The following is a 15,174-nucleotide window of genomic DNA, read 5'->3' on the forward strand; positions in this document are numbered from 1 at the left end:
TTAAGGGCAAGAAGGAAAGAAATAACGAAATGACTTGGTGAAAAATCAGAAGTTTTTAAAAGCTTGTTAAGTTTAGACATTTGCGAGCTATTGGAATCATATCCAGCATTCTTTCTGAATAAAGATCCCTTAAATTCAGGGAAAAAAAAAATTAAGAGCCCTCAAAGGTGGCCGGATAGCTTCATATCCAGCATTCTTGCTGAATTAAAATCCCCTAAATTCAAAAAATAAAATAAAAGATGGCTTGGTGCTAACTATCCACCTAGGCCCTTTTAAAAGTTTATATATATATATATATATATATATATATATATTGTAGAGACGGTAAATCTAATATTACATGTGTATGTGCTTATTAGGCCAGAAGCCCAATCTGAGGACGTTAAATGGTCCGAGCATGGGGAAATATCAACCCAAGAGGTTATGTTGTTGAGTAAAGAGGTAAAGTTTGATCAAGGTCATTTTGGAAGGTGATACGAGGAGGAATCCTTCTCGGCTATATAAAGCCGAGGTAGTAAGTGGTGTCTGACATCCAAAAGTAATGTTCTAGGAGATCCTGTAAGTAAGATATGCATGGTGAACGTACAGGATAGGAAGAAGGGTTGTAAAATATTTAAGATAAACCTGCTACCATCGCATTAAATGCCCTGCAGCTAAACCTCTGGTCGCATTGATGGGGAAGTGATGCATGAGCATCAAAGTTCAGTTTACAGCTATTTCTAAAGACTTCAGGGAAGAGCTGATAGGACAAGTATTCAAAATAGTAATCTGATCCATACGTGGAGGATGTAGAAATGAAGAAGGATGATGTAAAAGGAGGGGGAGACATTCAAAAAGGGGGATCGGAGAGAAAGATAGAAAACATTGTAGATTGGATAATTTTGTAATCTTCCTTTAAGAAGTAAGAAATACAAGAAATAACTTCTCGGCTTGAGTCCGAGGACAGTTTTTCATCATATAAACTTGTCCATCAATACTGTTTTGTGATCTTGAGCCATTATTGTTGTTAACTAAACCTATAAGCAACTAGATTTAGAATCCACTCTCTACTAATTTATTGTATTGGACTTTTTGAACTTATATCTTTTCTACTATTGGGCTTAAGTACAAGTTGTGACCTTATATATATATATACACACAATAAAATTTTAATTTATTGCGTTTATTTCATGATGATTACTTGAGTTAATTGAAACCTACGGCATGAGTATTATTTCGCTTTAAAGTGAGTTGGACTTACTATTATATTTATGACTTATGATACGAAAAGGTATGAAAAAAAAAAATCTCTAGGCCACCTAGGAAAATAAAATATGAAATATGTATATATGTTTTTTTTCTCTTGCCTGGGCATAGAAAAACGACGTAGCTTTATAGCCAGTGGAAAAAAAAAAAAGAAGGTAAACGACGCCGTTTTCATTAATCACTGTCCAATTCCCATCTAACGTAGAAAAAGGGTAGGGCGGTCCACAGAGAGAGAGAGAGAGGAGAGATGGCGGTGAGAGCAGAAGCATTGAACGCGTACAGAGCGTTGCTAAGAGCGACTCGGAAAACGTTCGCCGGCGACTCACTGATGCTGACCGAGTCGGCCTCCGAGGTACGTAAAAAATTCGAAGATAATAGGCACGTGAGCTCCGAGCCCGAGATCCGTAAGCTCCTCGACGATGCACGTGAGGCCTCCCATTTCATCTCCACCATGATTGTCCAAGCCAAGCTCAACTCTACCGGTGGTTACGGTAACCCTTCTCTCTCTCTCTCTCTCTCTCTCGATTTTTCTATTTATAACTTCTAATCAATATGGGTTTGTTTTAATTGTATTTTTCGTGTCTTGCTCTTGCATTTCTTGTGTTTGTGAAATTGTTTCTGTGAGACTTTGACATTTTTTTTCCCTTTTCATTTAGCCTGAGATGCACTTTCTTTTTTAATTATTTGATCAAATTTCAATTACAAGACAATTACTTTCTCCTTAACTATGTTGTACTTGTACCTGCAAAACTACAAAACTAAGCAATGTCCCATAATAAGTATTGGTAATAAGCAATTTGCCACCTTTATGAATATTGTCAATTTTAACATAAATTTCAGATTTCTATTTGACTAGTTTTCAAAAATTTTGATTTTTCCATTACTTGATGGAAATTCAAATGGTAGAAAGACAAAATGCTTAGTACCAATAGTTGAAGGGGGTTATTGCTCAGTTTTGAAGTTTAGGGGACACTGTTACTGAACCATTGTTAAGGAATTTATGGCTTTATCACAATTTTCAGAGATGAAATATATTGCTTCTAACTCATGGAAATGATGCTAGTTATCACTTATTCTCAATGTGTACACTCCTGAAAAAAAATAATGTGTAATATGTTGTATGCATCCCATAAATTCACATGTGTTTGTACATATTTCATGGTTGTTATAGTTAAAGCATTTGTGGAAGTTGAACTCATAGAGCTGAGGTTACTGGTTCAAATCTCACTGTTCCCCTCCCATTGGGGTTTGACTTTTGATTCTTGAAGCCCCAAAAGTTTCTTATTACAGAAAAAGAAGAAGCAAACACTAGCCCCCTAAATGACTAAGTAAACAAACAGAATAACCTTATCTTCTACTTATGATGCTTAATATTATTTCTTTTGCCTCATTTGGGGTTTTGTTCTAGGAGTTTTATCTCTTTATTTACATTTATAGGATGTGATGCTATACGTGGTGTCGTGTGTCAGTTGATTCTTCTGCATTGCTTTAGCTTTGATCATCACTCTTTCGTGTCTAGGGAAGTTTTTTTTTGTTGTTGATTTTGGTGCTTGGTTATCTCCCATAAATTTATTTTCTGTTAAAACATTGTGAAATGTGTTTGTGTTGACAATGTTGTACTTTATATAGTTAAAATGTTTTGGGCTTTTTCCCCCTCTAACTGTCATGAGCAAATTTAATATGAGAGAGTTCTAAGAATTTGCTTGTATATCTTTTTTTTTTTGGATAGGTTTATACTCTGATAAGTTTTCATTCAGGTGACAAATCATACCTAATGATTATGTATTTGATTGTGTATCATTTTGGTGTTTGGTTCCTTCTGATTACAAAAATGTGGTAGCTTAAATTTTGTATCTGTTAAACAAGATATTTGTTGCTCATACACAGTTATATAAGATCGTGACCTTACATTTTACATGCTGATACTGATTGTTGCAGTAGTGAAGCCAGCTAAGGAGCATGCAGGAGCGACGCTCGAGGTTCCTTCTGAAGAGATTCTTAAGAGTTAAGCCATCTAAAGAATAGTGTCAGTGGAGTTCAATACAATGTTTTTTAACATCATTTGCCTCAGATCTGAGCTGCTTATTTGAATACTATCTTCCCCTGTAGCATTCACCAATAGTGTTATTGATGGACTCTGTCAAAGATTTTCAGTTTTGCTCTTTGTTCAAGACTTCACTTAATAATTTTTCTCTGAGCTCCCTTGGGTTGTTGACGAAAAACTTGTCTGGAAACATTACTCCTTGAGGTCATTTTGCATCATATGAAAAGTGTTTAAGCCCGGAATTATGGATAGTGATTACATTCTTCTACAAAAGTTACTATAACTTCAAAGCAGATTACTAGTTTTAGATTTTAGAAATGGTTGCTGAATGTACACAACATTCATTCTTCAACCAAATGGAGCGTGCCTTTACTGCATAATGCAGGAATAAGGAGAAGGCTGCGTTATGACTACTGAATACTGTTCCCAATATATTCTAAATGGATATGTAGAACGCAAAAAGGTAATTCAGACCAAAAGATTTTTTCTGTTGAGCCCAATTCATGTTTTTTTTTTTTTTCTCATTTATAACAAAACAAGATTACAAGAACATAATATTTAAGATTGTGGGCAACAGTGCCACCCAAATATTTAATAAGGAGATCTCTCTCTCTCTCCAGTGAGATCCTTGTAGTGTTTCCCTGTTGATGTAAATACAAAATTTCCTTTGATGGATGAGCAAGTGAGGCATCAGATATCAAAGAGTGCTATCCACTTCAGTTCCCAACTTGGCCAGTAGCTAGTCTTCCTCATCATCTTCCAGATCTTCTTCAAGATTTTCCTGGTCGTCATTCATGTCTTCCTCGTCTTCATCTGTGTCTTTCTGTTTTTTAGTATCTTCCTTTTCTGGCTTTTTCTTGCCATCACCATTTCCTGAAAATAACAGGGGGGGGGGGGGAGGGGGATAAATAAGTTCGTGAAAGAAGTTCAATAATGGTTTGTCAATTCCTGCAAAGAGCAGGGATCATGAATAACAAATAAAGGAAGAGTGATTTATGAAAGAAAAAGTATCAAAACAATAATATTGAAGGTGTAACAAGAGAGGGAAGATACATAGCAAAAGAGATATAACAATATAAATAACGGAAACAGAGTAACACCAGAAAGATGAAAAGACCAAATATCCAATAAAGATCAGAAGGTGCCAATTATCACAAACCCTGGCTGATATTATAGGAAGACAATTTAAAAGGGAAGAATATATGTGAATTGGAGAAGAGACGGGACTCCATAACTGGAAAGTAGGAAATGCACTTAAAGAGAAAATTAAGTTTCGGGAGCCTAGACCATGGATCAAAGGATGTAATGAAAGATTGGTTATACAATATAGAAGGCAGCATGAATCACAGAATGTCCAAATGGTCCATTGAAGGCAGGTTGCATCCAAGTTAAAGAAGATTAACCAACATCAGCATTAAAATACCTGAGCAGAATTGTGATTTATCTCATTTCAACATGGCTCAGAGCTAAAAAACTGTAATACGCAAATTTCTAATGGCAGCATACAGAGCAATATATATATATACAGGCCATATTAAAAATGTGCTTAGAAAATGGACCAAGGCTCTGAAGCAGTCGCTTCTGGTTAGAGGATATAATCTAAATTGTTTATGAAGGTCTTGAGGAAAGCAGTTTTGTGTGCATAAAGAATGAGAAGAAATCAAGCGTGTAGAGGATGTTTGGAGGAATGGCCAGAGTAGATCGTCATAGACCTGCAAAAGGACATCTTATGGCACCCTTGTAGTCAATCATCCACAATATCCTTAGTTGATAACTTCAAAGTTAAGAGACGCTGTATTCTCAATATGTTAACCGGTTTCTTACAACCAAGTATAATCTCATTGCTAGAGGAAAAAGGAAGTAACATGTTCTATGAGAGAAATATACCATATTCGCTGAAGATGACTCCACCAGAACATAATCCTTCCTCAATCTTGATGAGTTGCAGAGTCATTCTGGGTCCAATCTCTTGAAGCTTGACAGCACTTTTTGTCGAGGCCTTGTTAATTCTACCAAGATCACTAGCCAAAGTCACAGTTGCTGCTTCATCATCTGCTTCACTTTCTGATCCATACCCAGCCCTTTAAAGTCACAAGGAAAATAAATATAAAACCAAAAAAAAATTGACCAAGATGAATCAATCCAAATGTACACATGGCGTTTTCCTTCTCAATTTGTACTTGGTTGTGACTCTCTCTCTCTGACTAGTAAGTTATAGACACACTCTTGTGGGAGTAGGAAGTGTCATTTGAGCCAGAGCTCATTGACATAGTTGGTCATTAATAACGAGTTTCTTATTTTCACTGCCAACTTATGAACAATTGAAATATATATATATATATATATATATCAAATAAATAAAAATAAAAACCAAGGAAATAAGTTATCCAAACATACTCTTAATGCACAACCAGCAGACCACAATAAACACTTAAAAGACGACAAGTTGTAGTATAAATTCTCATTCTAAATTCTTAATGCTAACATAATTTGCTTGACTTCAAGAATATAAGTTAATAAGAAAGAACCCTTACTTTGTGACAAAGTCACTCACATCTTGAAGATTTCTTAAATCAGGAACTTGATGGTTCTGCACAATTTTTCTAATTCTACGGGAGACACCCACAGGCTGTAATCTTATGGAATAATGCCGAAAATCAATAAGCTTTGTATCTTTGTTGTAATTAAGCAATACAATTCTCTGGCAAGAGGAAAGTTTGACCTGAAAATGCACGCATTAAAACAACATTAAGAGGGGCTATGGGATCATAAGTATTGATGGCACTGGCAGCAACCTGAAATTTGTTTAAACACTCACTGTGTTTATATCAATGGCAGGAAAGATATTCTGAAACATTATGGTAGTGAGCTTTAAATGTTGATCGCCAGACCCAAAACCTGAAAGAACAATCTGCCAATGATATGTTCAGAGATTAACATGGGCAAAAGTTAAACAAATAAGAGTAAAATTTCTCCACATGTTTTAAGTCAAATTATGCAACTGTATAGCTGCAGTTCTTTCCTCTTTTGAGATGAATATAAATTAACTAACATTATCTTATAGAAGATAGGTGTGTAAAGTAAATATGGAGGGGCATGTGCAACCATTCAAGGAGTTACAACTGAGTCCTCCTGCACTGAGATATTATGATTAACTTGTTATGTCTCATGCTAAAGGCTAGTACTGATGCACAAGACTACTAATCATTGGTGACAGAAGAGAGGTGAAAATTGCATAAGAAAGAGATCCATTTTCACATTTTCTTTACCTTTCTCTAACATTTTAGTAAACCAAATAGCCATGACTATTTGTCTGCTTGTAAATTTGAGTGATTTTCTTTTTCTTTTTGATAAGTGAGAATATAAAATTACCAGAGGAGGATTTTGGAAAAGATCTTGAGGACATCTAGGACGCAATTGAGATTGTGCAACATCAACTGCCAACGAGTATTCATTTATTTTAAATGTAAGAGTTGGGCCTTGTGGAGTCCTTCCAATCCTCAGGTAGGGTGCAGTTGCAGTTTTTGACAATATGAGGAAATGTGTTACACCCATAGGGCCAGCAACATTCAAGAAGTCTTTGAGACTATTCCGTTTCTTCTCCTGAAATAATAATTATATATATATATATATATATAGCAAAACATTAGGACTGGCATATATGAATGCAGCACAGAGACTGCTAAGAGTTCACTTCCAACTAAAGTTAGCCTATTTCTGTAACTGAACACATCACAGTGGAAATCACATTTATCAAAAAGAATTACAGGGGAAATCACAGTTTGCAAGCGTTAAGCTATCCCCAATTAAGTACGTGATCTACCTTGCTGAATTGAATTCCTTTTTAAACTCCTCAATACGTATTATGATGAAACTGCCATTCATATGCTACAACAACTTCTTTCCACTCATAGTGCACAAGTCTTTAACAGAAGTGAAGAAATCTTCTCCAAACAAGGATTCTATGATTATGCCAAAAATGTCTCAGCCCCTTTTGTGTAGTATAATTGTTTTACACCCTCAAAATTCATCCTTACATCAGTCAAACTTCCATCAATCTCATATTGCCCAAGAAAAAGACTTTAGGAGATAATGACACACACACCCATACATTATGTGTACTTTCATCAATCTCATGTTGCAACAAAAAGGCACTTCAGGAGACACACACACACACACGGAAACTAAGCAGATAATAAATAATATTTACCTTAAGATTGAGAGCAGTATAGGGAAGCATCAACTTTCTCAAGTCCATTTGAAGTTGCCTAAGAGGACCAGGCAACTTCCCTCTAGAAAACACAAAGCTCTTTGGAATCTTATTGCCTGTGATATGATCCACACTAGGTTGATTCTTCTTCACAGCCGGCTTCACAAACACCTTCTTCTTCTTCTGCTAATATCAAACAAGAAATCATGCAAATGAAAAACCAAGTAAACAAAACTCCTAAGGGAAATGCCAATACAGGTATTCCTCCACCTAGAATTTACAAGGGGAGGAGGTGCCAATTGAGCTAGAGGCCATTGGCTTTGACTTAGCTTCTCATACTACAAAATTTTCCCACCTCTCAATTAAAAATAAATTTACCCACAATTTGTTTCTTTTCCTTTCATTTTCTCAACAACCAAATAGTGTATAATAAAAATCAAAACCAAACATAATAAAATTTTTACTTACATTATGAAAACGAGCCATGGCATCCAAGAACCTTGAATTTCACAAATTCAGTCCCAGCTTCAGAGCTTTCTGATAGAATTTTAAACAATAAATAAAACATTTTAACATATTCAAGAACAATTACAAGAGCAAAAGGCTAGGATTTTTGAAGACACAGCTAAAGCTAATTCCAGAATAAAAAACGACAGGTCTGTCTAATTCAGCTGTTTGTAAAGTGTGTATTTAAAAAATAATTATTTTAAAATGCGCGTTTTGAAAAAGCGATTTGCAAAACCACAGTTAAGCCTTTGGAAAAACATGTGAAAAAGTGTTGTTTATATTAATTGAGCGCTTGGATAAATATTAGTCTAAAGTTACTGTTTTGTGTACAAATGAGTGAAAGACCAAAAAAGGACTTAAATATTCTGTTAAGGTTATCTTATCATGCCAATAACTTGTAGCTTACTGACAAGTACTTGTGTTTCTAATAGAGACATTATCATGAAAAACTTTCATCTCTCCAATATTCTCCAACTTTTATTTTTACCACTATTGCTTGCTTCACCAAGATTGCTTCACAATTTATGTGAAATAAAATATAAAAGGCATATAATCAATGAGTAAAGTTTAACAGTAGGAATAAGCAATAACTACAAATCTTTAACTGTAGGCTAAGCTAGGAAGAAATTAGTGAAGAATTCATGAACAGATAGAAGAAATCATCTATAATAAACAGACCCAAAAACAAGGACCCTATCTCCTGGTTTACTAGCTTCCACCTTTATTTTAATCATATATATTAATCCTGAATCCTGATCATATCCAAACTTTTTTCCTCAACCCCCATCTACCTGAAAATTTTCTTAAAATCTTCACAAAACCTTAAAGAAGCAATAAATTCCTCATCAAAGCAAGTCCTAAAATTTTGTTATCAAAAAACATTGCAAAAAAGAGAGGCTTTGTGGGTTTGTAAACATAACAGCAGCTTCTTGCTCAGTTGCTCTGTTTTCATTTTGTTTTGTTTTTTTTTCCTTATCCTCTCCTTCTCTCAAAATGTTATCTTAAAAAAAAAAAAAATTGACTTGAAACAAATCGTGTAACCCATTACCCACTATGCAAAAGCTCAAATCTAGAGAAAAAATTCAGGAAAAACGGGTAAAGAAGAATGGTTTACCTGAGATTTTATATAGAACGGTAGTGGTATTTGGTCCTTCGTCTTCGTGTTGGTGTTCGTGTTCTGTTAGTGTTTAGGGTTTATCGTTTTCCAATACCAATAACAATAACAGGGTTTTAGTGTGACCACCAGTTCGACCCGGACCATGCCCAGCCCAATTTTAATCCATAATCTCCAGGGAGACCAGCTTTTTAGCCCAATTCTAGCCCACTACATTAAATGAGATTATTACCGTGCTCCATTTATATATGTATGTTCAAAAATAAAAGAAAAACTATACTTGGAATTGCATTTGAATTTTAGTGTAGGTTTGGATTGCGTTTTTTGGTGGGTCTCGTGTACTGTTTACAGAATCCACAAGTTTTTGTTGTTTTTTGTTTTTGTTTTTGTTGTTGTTGTTGTTGTTTTTTTTTTTTTTTCTTCAGAAAAACAACTTTAAAATTGGGTCTCATGTTACTATTTACATATTTAAAAATTATTTTGCTATAGTGTTTTAAGTTTTTAGTTTTCAGCAATAAACGGTATCCAAACAGACCCTTAGTATTGAGAGATTTCAATAACATGGGTAGGGGGTTAAAGGATTTTGTCCTAATAAAATTATTTTTATTGAGTTTAAAATGACGTCTTACAACTAATTATTTGAAATCCATGTATTAATAAGATTTAAGTCTCTCTATGGATATTATCAACGAGAAATACTAAAGAGGTTTCACAAAATTTCCTTCTCAAAAAAAAAAAAAAAAGGTTTCACAAAATTTTGCAGAACCATTGATGTTGCTAGTTATTAGTGAACTTAGCATTACTTTCAAATGTGCTCATTATTGATACCATTTTATTCGTACCAATTACATCATATCATCTCAATTTTCATAAAAATATTTTCTGTTTCTAGACTTTTTCAATCATTAATAAATTTAAAAAATCACTTTTTTTATACTTTATTAAGTTATATTAATTAAAATTTAAATCCCATTTTTTTCCCTTCTAATGTGTCTTTTTAAATGAATATCGGATGTATGCAACGAAAGTTATTTGTTTACACTTTGTGCCGTACTCATAACATACCTACTTTTTTCAAAAATATCCCAATATAGCACACAATGACACATGATGTGTACAGTATACTGAAATTTGAGATAATCAAAGCCACCAATTTCTTACCTCCAAGTCACTTTCAAAATAGTCAAGAAATTTCTCAATAGATAGTGGACAAGTAACATGTTCTACCAGATGTATCTAGAGACTACATGTTAATCTATGGATTGTAGAAAACTGAAGTGAAGATCATGTTTAAAATTTTGTGTAACAGATGGACCAATAAATACTGGGAAAGATAGGTAAGGTTAAAACAGCAGAAAGCACTTTGTCAACGCTGATGAAATGCTTCTTTGTTGTATTCATGTGATGTGTAACCAATTTTCAAGCCAAATCATGTGAATTGTACTGTGGAAGTGAATGGACGGTTTTGATAAACTTTTAAAAGCAAGTCTGCCATGTCTACAAAAAAAGTGGCTGCATTAACCGCGAATACGAACTGATCAGATTAACTAGTAACAACTTCCAGCATACTTTTCCTACTGCGCAATCAAGAAACTCTTGTCTTCAATCTTCACTACCACACCAATTATTCACCTTATCAAGTTCCTATTTCATTTCATTATCAGTTCGGCCATGGACCACACATGTCCTACCGTACAGTTACAAATTGCATAGTACATATTCTTTAGATTTATCATGGTTACTTTGTGTAGTCACACTGGATATTCGGTCAGCATCATTGATTCATTATGGGTTCAATAATGGCATGTTTCTCCCAGTTTCAACGGTTCAATTAGTAAGATCAATGAGAGATTTGGATTTGAATCTTTTTTCACACCAACAGAAACTCGCAGCGTTATGGTGTGATGGTAAAGGGTCATCATAATTTCAAAATGATTTTGTACCTAATAAAAAGAATAATAATGACATGTTTCCAAGATGTTGCTATGATATTTGTTAGTATGTGATCCTATACTTGTGGTTAAGATGCAATTTACTCTAATGTGAAAGAAGGTACTGAATAGACCTTATCTTGAATTCGTGGGATACTCACCTGCCCAGTCACAACCTATTTCAGCCTCTCTGTCTCTTTATTTATGGAGCTCACCAGCCTCTTGCCTAAAAATCAAACTCCTGCAAAAAGATCTTGCCCTTTCCAAGTCAGCCAAAAGCCTTTTTTAATTATAAATCTAACATCAAAAACTCTATGATTTCACAGTTCATGGGAATCAATTCAGTATCATTGAAAAGCATGACTCTTTATTCTCACTCTTCTTCTATTTCATACATGGACTCTTTGTTGTGGTACTAGTATTTATCTAGTGATAAAATAGTTTCTACTTCAATTGCTATCACTTTCTCCATCTCACTTCTCTTGAATGAGAATGGCTTGCATTCATTCATTTATGACATTCATGTTTGTTGCATTGCTGATGAATTCAGGCCAATTGGCAAATGGAAATGGATACAATTATATTCAAGAAGCCTGCAGTGTAACTAGGTACCCTGACATCTGTGTTCAGTCACTAGCATCATTTTCAAGCACTGCTAAGAGAAGCCCCAGCAAGTGGGCACGGGCAGGAGTATCGGTGACAATAGGTGAGGTAAAGGATGTTGCTCAAAACTTGAAAAAATTGAAGAAATATCGGCTTATGAAGGGAAAGAACAGAATTGCCCTTTCAGATTGCATTGAATGTATTCAGGACGCACTTGATGAGCTTCACAAATCACTCGATGTGCTCAGAAGGCTTAGTAAAAGCACATTCAATGAACAAATGGGTGACCTTAATACATGGATTAGTGCAGCCCTCACTGACGAAGACACTTGCTTGGATGGTTTTGAAGACCAAAAGGGAAAGCGAGTTAAGTTGCTTCAAAATCAGGTTTTGAATGCTACTTATATCACTAGTAATGCCCTGGCTCTGGTTAACAAACTAGCAGCCACAGGTTTGGCAAGCATAACTGTTCCATAGAGGTTCTGAATATGGGTTTCGTCATAGCATGAATCAATCTAGGGATGAAGAAGTCTCTGGATTGATCATAATTGAATGCAGTATCACTAATTAGTATGAGAATAAGGCCATCTCCAGCCAAAATATCTCTAGATTTTTTTTGTTTGGTTGCAACAAGCCATAATATCTCCAGCTTCGTATAGCCATAAAAATCTATGTAGTTTCTTTGTTTTTGCCCTCACAAGTGACAATCTAAGTGATGCTGTTATTAAATCTTTTTTATTTATAAAAATTTCTCTTATTAAATTTATAAGGTGATACAGTTTCTTATATTTGAATGTGGAATGTTATGCAAAATTAAGTGTCGGCATATATAGGCAACATCATATTTTGCCATCCGTGGGAATTGTTGGCCTTGCCTACTGATCCCAGAGAAAAGTTGCATGGTGCAGAGCTGATCAATGGTCAAACGCAACCGCAATGCTGCCTTCAAGCTCCCAAAACCCCTTGATGGAGCAACAGCTGCAGACATTGGCAGAAAGTGTTCAGTAATTAGCTCGCCAAAAACCAAGAAATATTGAAGCATCAGCAACAAGCAAGGCAAGATAATAAAGGCGATTACTGCTTTTCCATTACTAGGCAACTCATGCATATTCCCCCATTCCAGTAGAAGAGTTCTTATGTAGCACTTGGTCCTGTCCTAAGTTCCTAACTCCTAAGGACCTAATCATATATCAACCAGATATAACATCAGTATATCATATCTAATTAACTATGAGTCAGTATGAAATTTATAATAAATTAGTTCCATAATTAACTTCCATAAATTGGCAGAAAACTTTGTGAGAGACCTGAGATCCCCAAACTTCTGCAGGCAAAGGAAAAATGCTATAGAAATTTAGCATTAAAGGCCAAAAAAACAATAGGGAAAAATAAAAGAAGATTTCAGTAAAGGTTGTTGAGAATTATGCAGCCATATGAAATAATCTTTGCTATGATATCTGCTGTGCTGGCAACACTCAATCTCTAGGATATTTCAATGAGTATCTTTCCCAAAATACTTTGATACCAATGAATTCAAACAAATGACAAATTGTGATTGGTGAAGTATAAAATGGAACACAAAAAGTGATATAGACTATTTTGTATTCGATACTATCAAAGCAAGAATGACAAAGACAACTTTTACACTAAGAAATACAAACTAAACGGAAATCATAAATATAAAAATGACTATTTTTGTCCCTTCTCCCCATCTCCACCCTATAAAAATATTTTGTTTGCTGACATTATATGGTATTGAAGGACATTACACTTTCTGGTGTTTTCAATTGAAACATGGGTTTGAATTTTTCTTCCCACTTATAAAATGTATAAAAATTAAAAAATTAAAAGACATAAGATACATGCCACTTAAAAAAAAAAAATAGAACATTACCATTTCGTTGACCATCAATGTTTACTTGTTTAGTAGTCCTCCTATTTCCTTCTTAGGACTATAAAGAAGGATGTTAATAAAGTGTGGGCTTGGTGTGTTTTCTGACTGAACTTAACACTAATTCGCCCAGATTGGTATGGGCTTTTTTGCTGGGTAGGCCTCATCATAAACTGTCCGGGTTGGGTGTTTACCCTGACCAATTCGTTTCATGTAGAGACCGGGTAGTAGGGCATAATTTTTTTTTTTTTGGGGGGGCTAACCATTCTTCCTAATTTCTTGAGTCTTGAAAATCTCACTCTCTCACATGAGAGACTTTCTGCCCCAATTGTTCATTTACCTAAATCAGTGTTCATTGAGGCTACATCAACTTGTATGACTCTCTCTCTCTCTCTCTCTCTCAAACTAAAACTTACACGTTTTGCAAGTTGTAATCTGTAGGATTAGTGTGTATCTGCCTGTAATTAGCTTGCCCCACTATGTTAGCTGGAGCTAAAGTTAAAGTTTGGAAGAAAAAGAAATCTGATATTGAAGTCTGGAAGAATGCATATGTTACATAAAAAATTAAAAAAAATTAAAAAATCTACAAGAGGATACATAGATTCAATTCAAGAGTTACATAGTGAAGACCGAAGAATAGTATGCATGCCCCAAAAGTCACAAGATCGGGCCCTCTAACACTTGGTCTCAAACCTTCCACGCTTTCGTTTTTGGTACGATCGGACCTGTATATAACCGTGTTATTAGAACAAAAGGATGTTACCATAAATCCCCCCTTTTCCTGGGGTGGCTTCTCAAAAAAAAAGAAAGAAGGATGTTACCATAACTACCAAATACACAGGTGTGTAGAAAAGGGTGTGATATATAATAAAATATCTTCATTTAAAAAAAAAAAATTTATTGCTTAAATAGTGTGACTTGATTGCATCTTATTGGAAGAATATGAGATGTCGTGTTAAAGATATAATAATAGGGAGGCAGTCATACTCATGATTAGAGGTGTGCATGCGTCGAGTAAAAAAGATTTTTCACCACAATTCAAGCAGGCAGGTTGGGCTGGGTTGATGGGTTGAGCTTACATGTTTCATGCCACACAAATACAATGGATTTCATAAACTATTTAATTATCATTTTTAATAAATTATTACAATTCACATATTACATCTAAATTATATTGCAAAATTTCAAATTCAACAAAACTAGTTCTCTAGTAAATACCAAAGTAAATCATACTAAAAAATAGTTTTTTTTTTAGTATGTTGGGTTAGGTCGGTGGGTTAAATCATGCACAATCCTACTTATGATACTCTCACATATGGCATGTTTGGTATGTCACAATGTTGTAATAGGTTTTATAATGGAACCACTAATTATGTGGAATAGGTATTCAACTGTTTTTTTTTTAGAAGAAGGTATTCAACTAGGGAAAATTCGTAGGTATTCTTAGAGTATTGAAAAATGATACTCCCTCCTCTTACATTCATAGTAGACTCTACCATAGATTTAGTGAGTAGACTCCACCATGAATGTGAGAGGAGAGAGCACCACTCTCCGTGCTCCAGGTGTGCCTAAGAATTACTCTTCAACTAGTCGGTTGCATCTTTATCAGGGCCGGCCCTAGGTTTAGGC

General features: G+C 34.8%; 3 protein-coding genes across 6 annotated transcripts; 2 read left to right on the forward strand and 1 right to left on the reverse strand.

Annotated features, from left to right (window-relative positions):
- Nucleotides 1-1,440: 1,440 nt before the first annotated feature.
- LOC142613502 (mitochondrial zinc maintenance protein 1, mitochondrial) lies at nt 1,441-3,531 on the forward strand. The gene is made up of 2 exons (XM_075785876.1): nt 1,441-1,736; nt 3,184-3,531. The coding sequence occupies exons 1-2, from the start codon at nt 1,493-1,495 to the stop codon at nt 3,252-3,254; spliced, it is 315 nt and encodes a 104-aa protein (XP_075641991.1). The 5' UTR covers nt 1,441-1,492; the 3' UTR covers nt 3,255-3,531.
- Nucleotides 3,532-3,770: 239 nt separating this feature from the next.
- LOC142613501 (peter Pan-like protein) lies at nt 3,771-9,264 on the reverse strand. Of its 4 annotated transcripts, none has more exons than XM_075785874.1 (8): nt 9,121-9,264; nt 7,968-8,036; nt 7,500-7,682; nt 6,662-6,892; nt 6,108-6,200; nt 5,824-6,011; nt 5,177-5,370; nt 3,771-4,162 (listed from the first exon to the last, which is right to left on the reverse strand). In XM_075785874.1, the coding sequence occupies exons 2-8, from the start codon at nt 7,983-7,985 to the stop codon at nt 4,029-4,031; spliced, it is 1,041 nt and encodes a 346-aa protein (XP_075641989.1). In that variant the 5' UTR covers nt 7,986-8,036; nt 9,121-9,264; the 3' UTR covers nt 3,771-4,028. The 4 variants fall into 4 exon arrangements, with proteins under 4 accessions (XP_075641989.1, XP_075641986.1, XP_075641990.1 ...); XM_075785871.1 differs by having other exon boundaries at nt 7,500-7,685; XM_075785875.1 differs by having other exon boundaries at nt 7,968-8,032; nt 9,121-9,183.
- Nucleotides 9,265-11,239: 1,975 nt separating this feature from the next.
- Nucleotides 11,240-12,420, forward strand: LOC142613876 (pectinesterase inhibitor 6-like). Its single transcript, XM_075786391.1, has one exon. The coding sequence runs from the start codon at nt 11,538-11,540 to the stop codon at nt 12,129-12,131; it is 594 nt and encodes a 197-aa protein (XP_075642506.1). The 5' UTR covers nt 11,240-11,537; the 3' UTR covers nt 12,132-12,420.
- Nucleotides 12,421-15,174: the final 2,754 nt, after the last annotated feature.

Source organism: Castanea sativa, chromosome 10 (genome assembly GCF_040712315.1).
Source record: "Castanea sativa cultivar Marrone di Chiusa Pesio chromosome 10, ASM4071231v1".
Taxonomy (NCBI): domain Eukaryota; kingdom Viridiplantae; phylum Streptophyta; class Magnoliopsida; order Fagales; family Fagaceae; genus Castanea; species Castanea sativa.

Coding starts and splice junctions, on each gene's coding strand:
- LOC142613501 (XM_075785871.1), bottom strand. Junction 6,012..6,107: donor CTGCCATTGATATAAACACA/GTGAGTGTTTAA, acceptor GTGCATTTTCAG/GTCAAACTTTCCTCTTGCCA. Junction 5,371..5,823: donor GTGAGTGACTTTGTCACAAA/GTAAGGGTTCTT, acceptor GTGACTTTAAAG/GGCTGGGTATGGATCAGAAA.
- LOC142613876 (XM_075786391.1), top strand. CDS start 11,538: ATGAGAATGGCTTGCATTCATTCATTTATGACATTCATGTTTGTTGCA.
- LOC142613502 (XM_075785876.1), top strand. CDS start 1,493: ATGGCGGTGAGAGCAGAAGCATTGAACGCGTACAGAGCGTTGCTAAGA. Junction 1,737..3,183: donor CAACTCTACCGGTGGTTACG/GTAACCCTTCTC, acceptor TGATTGTTGCAG/TAGTGAAGCCAGCTAAGGAG.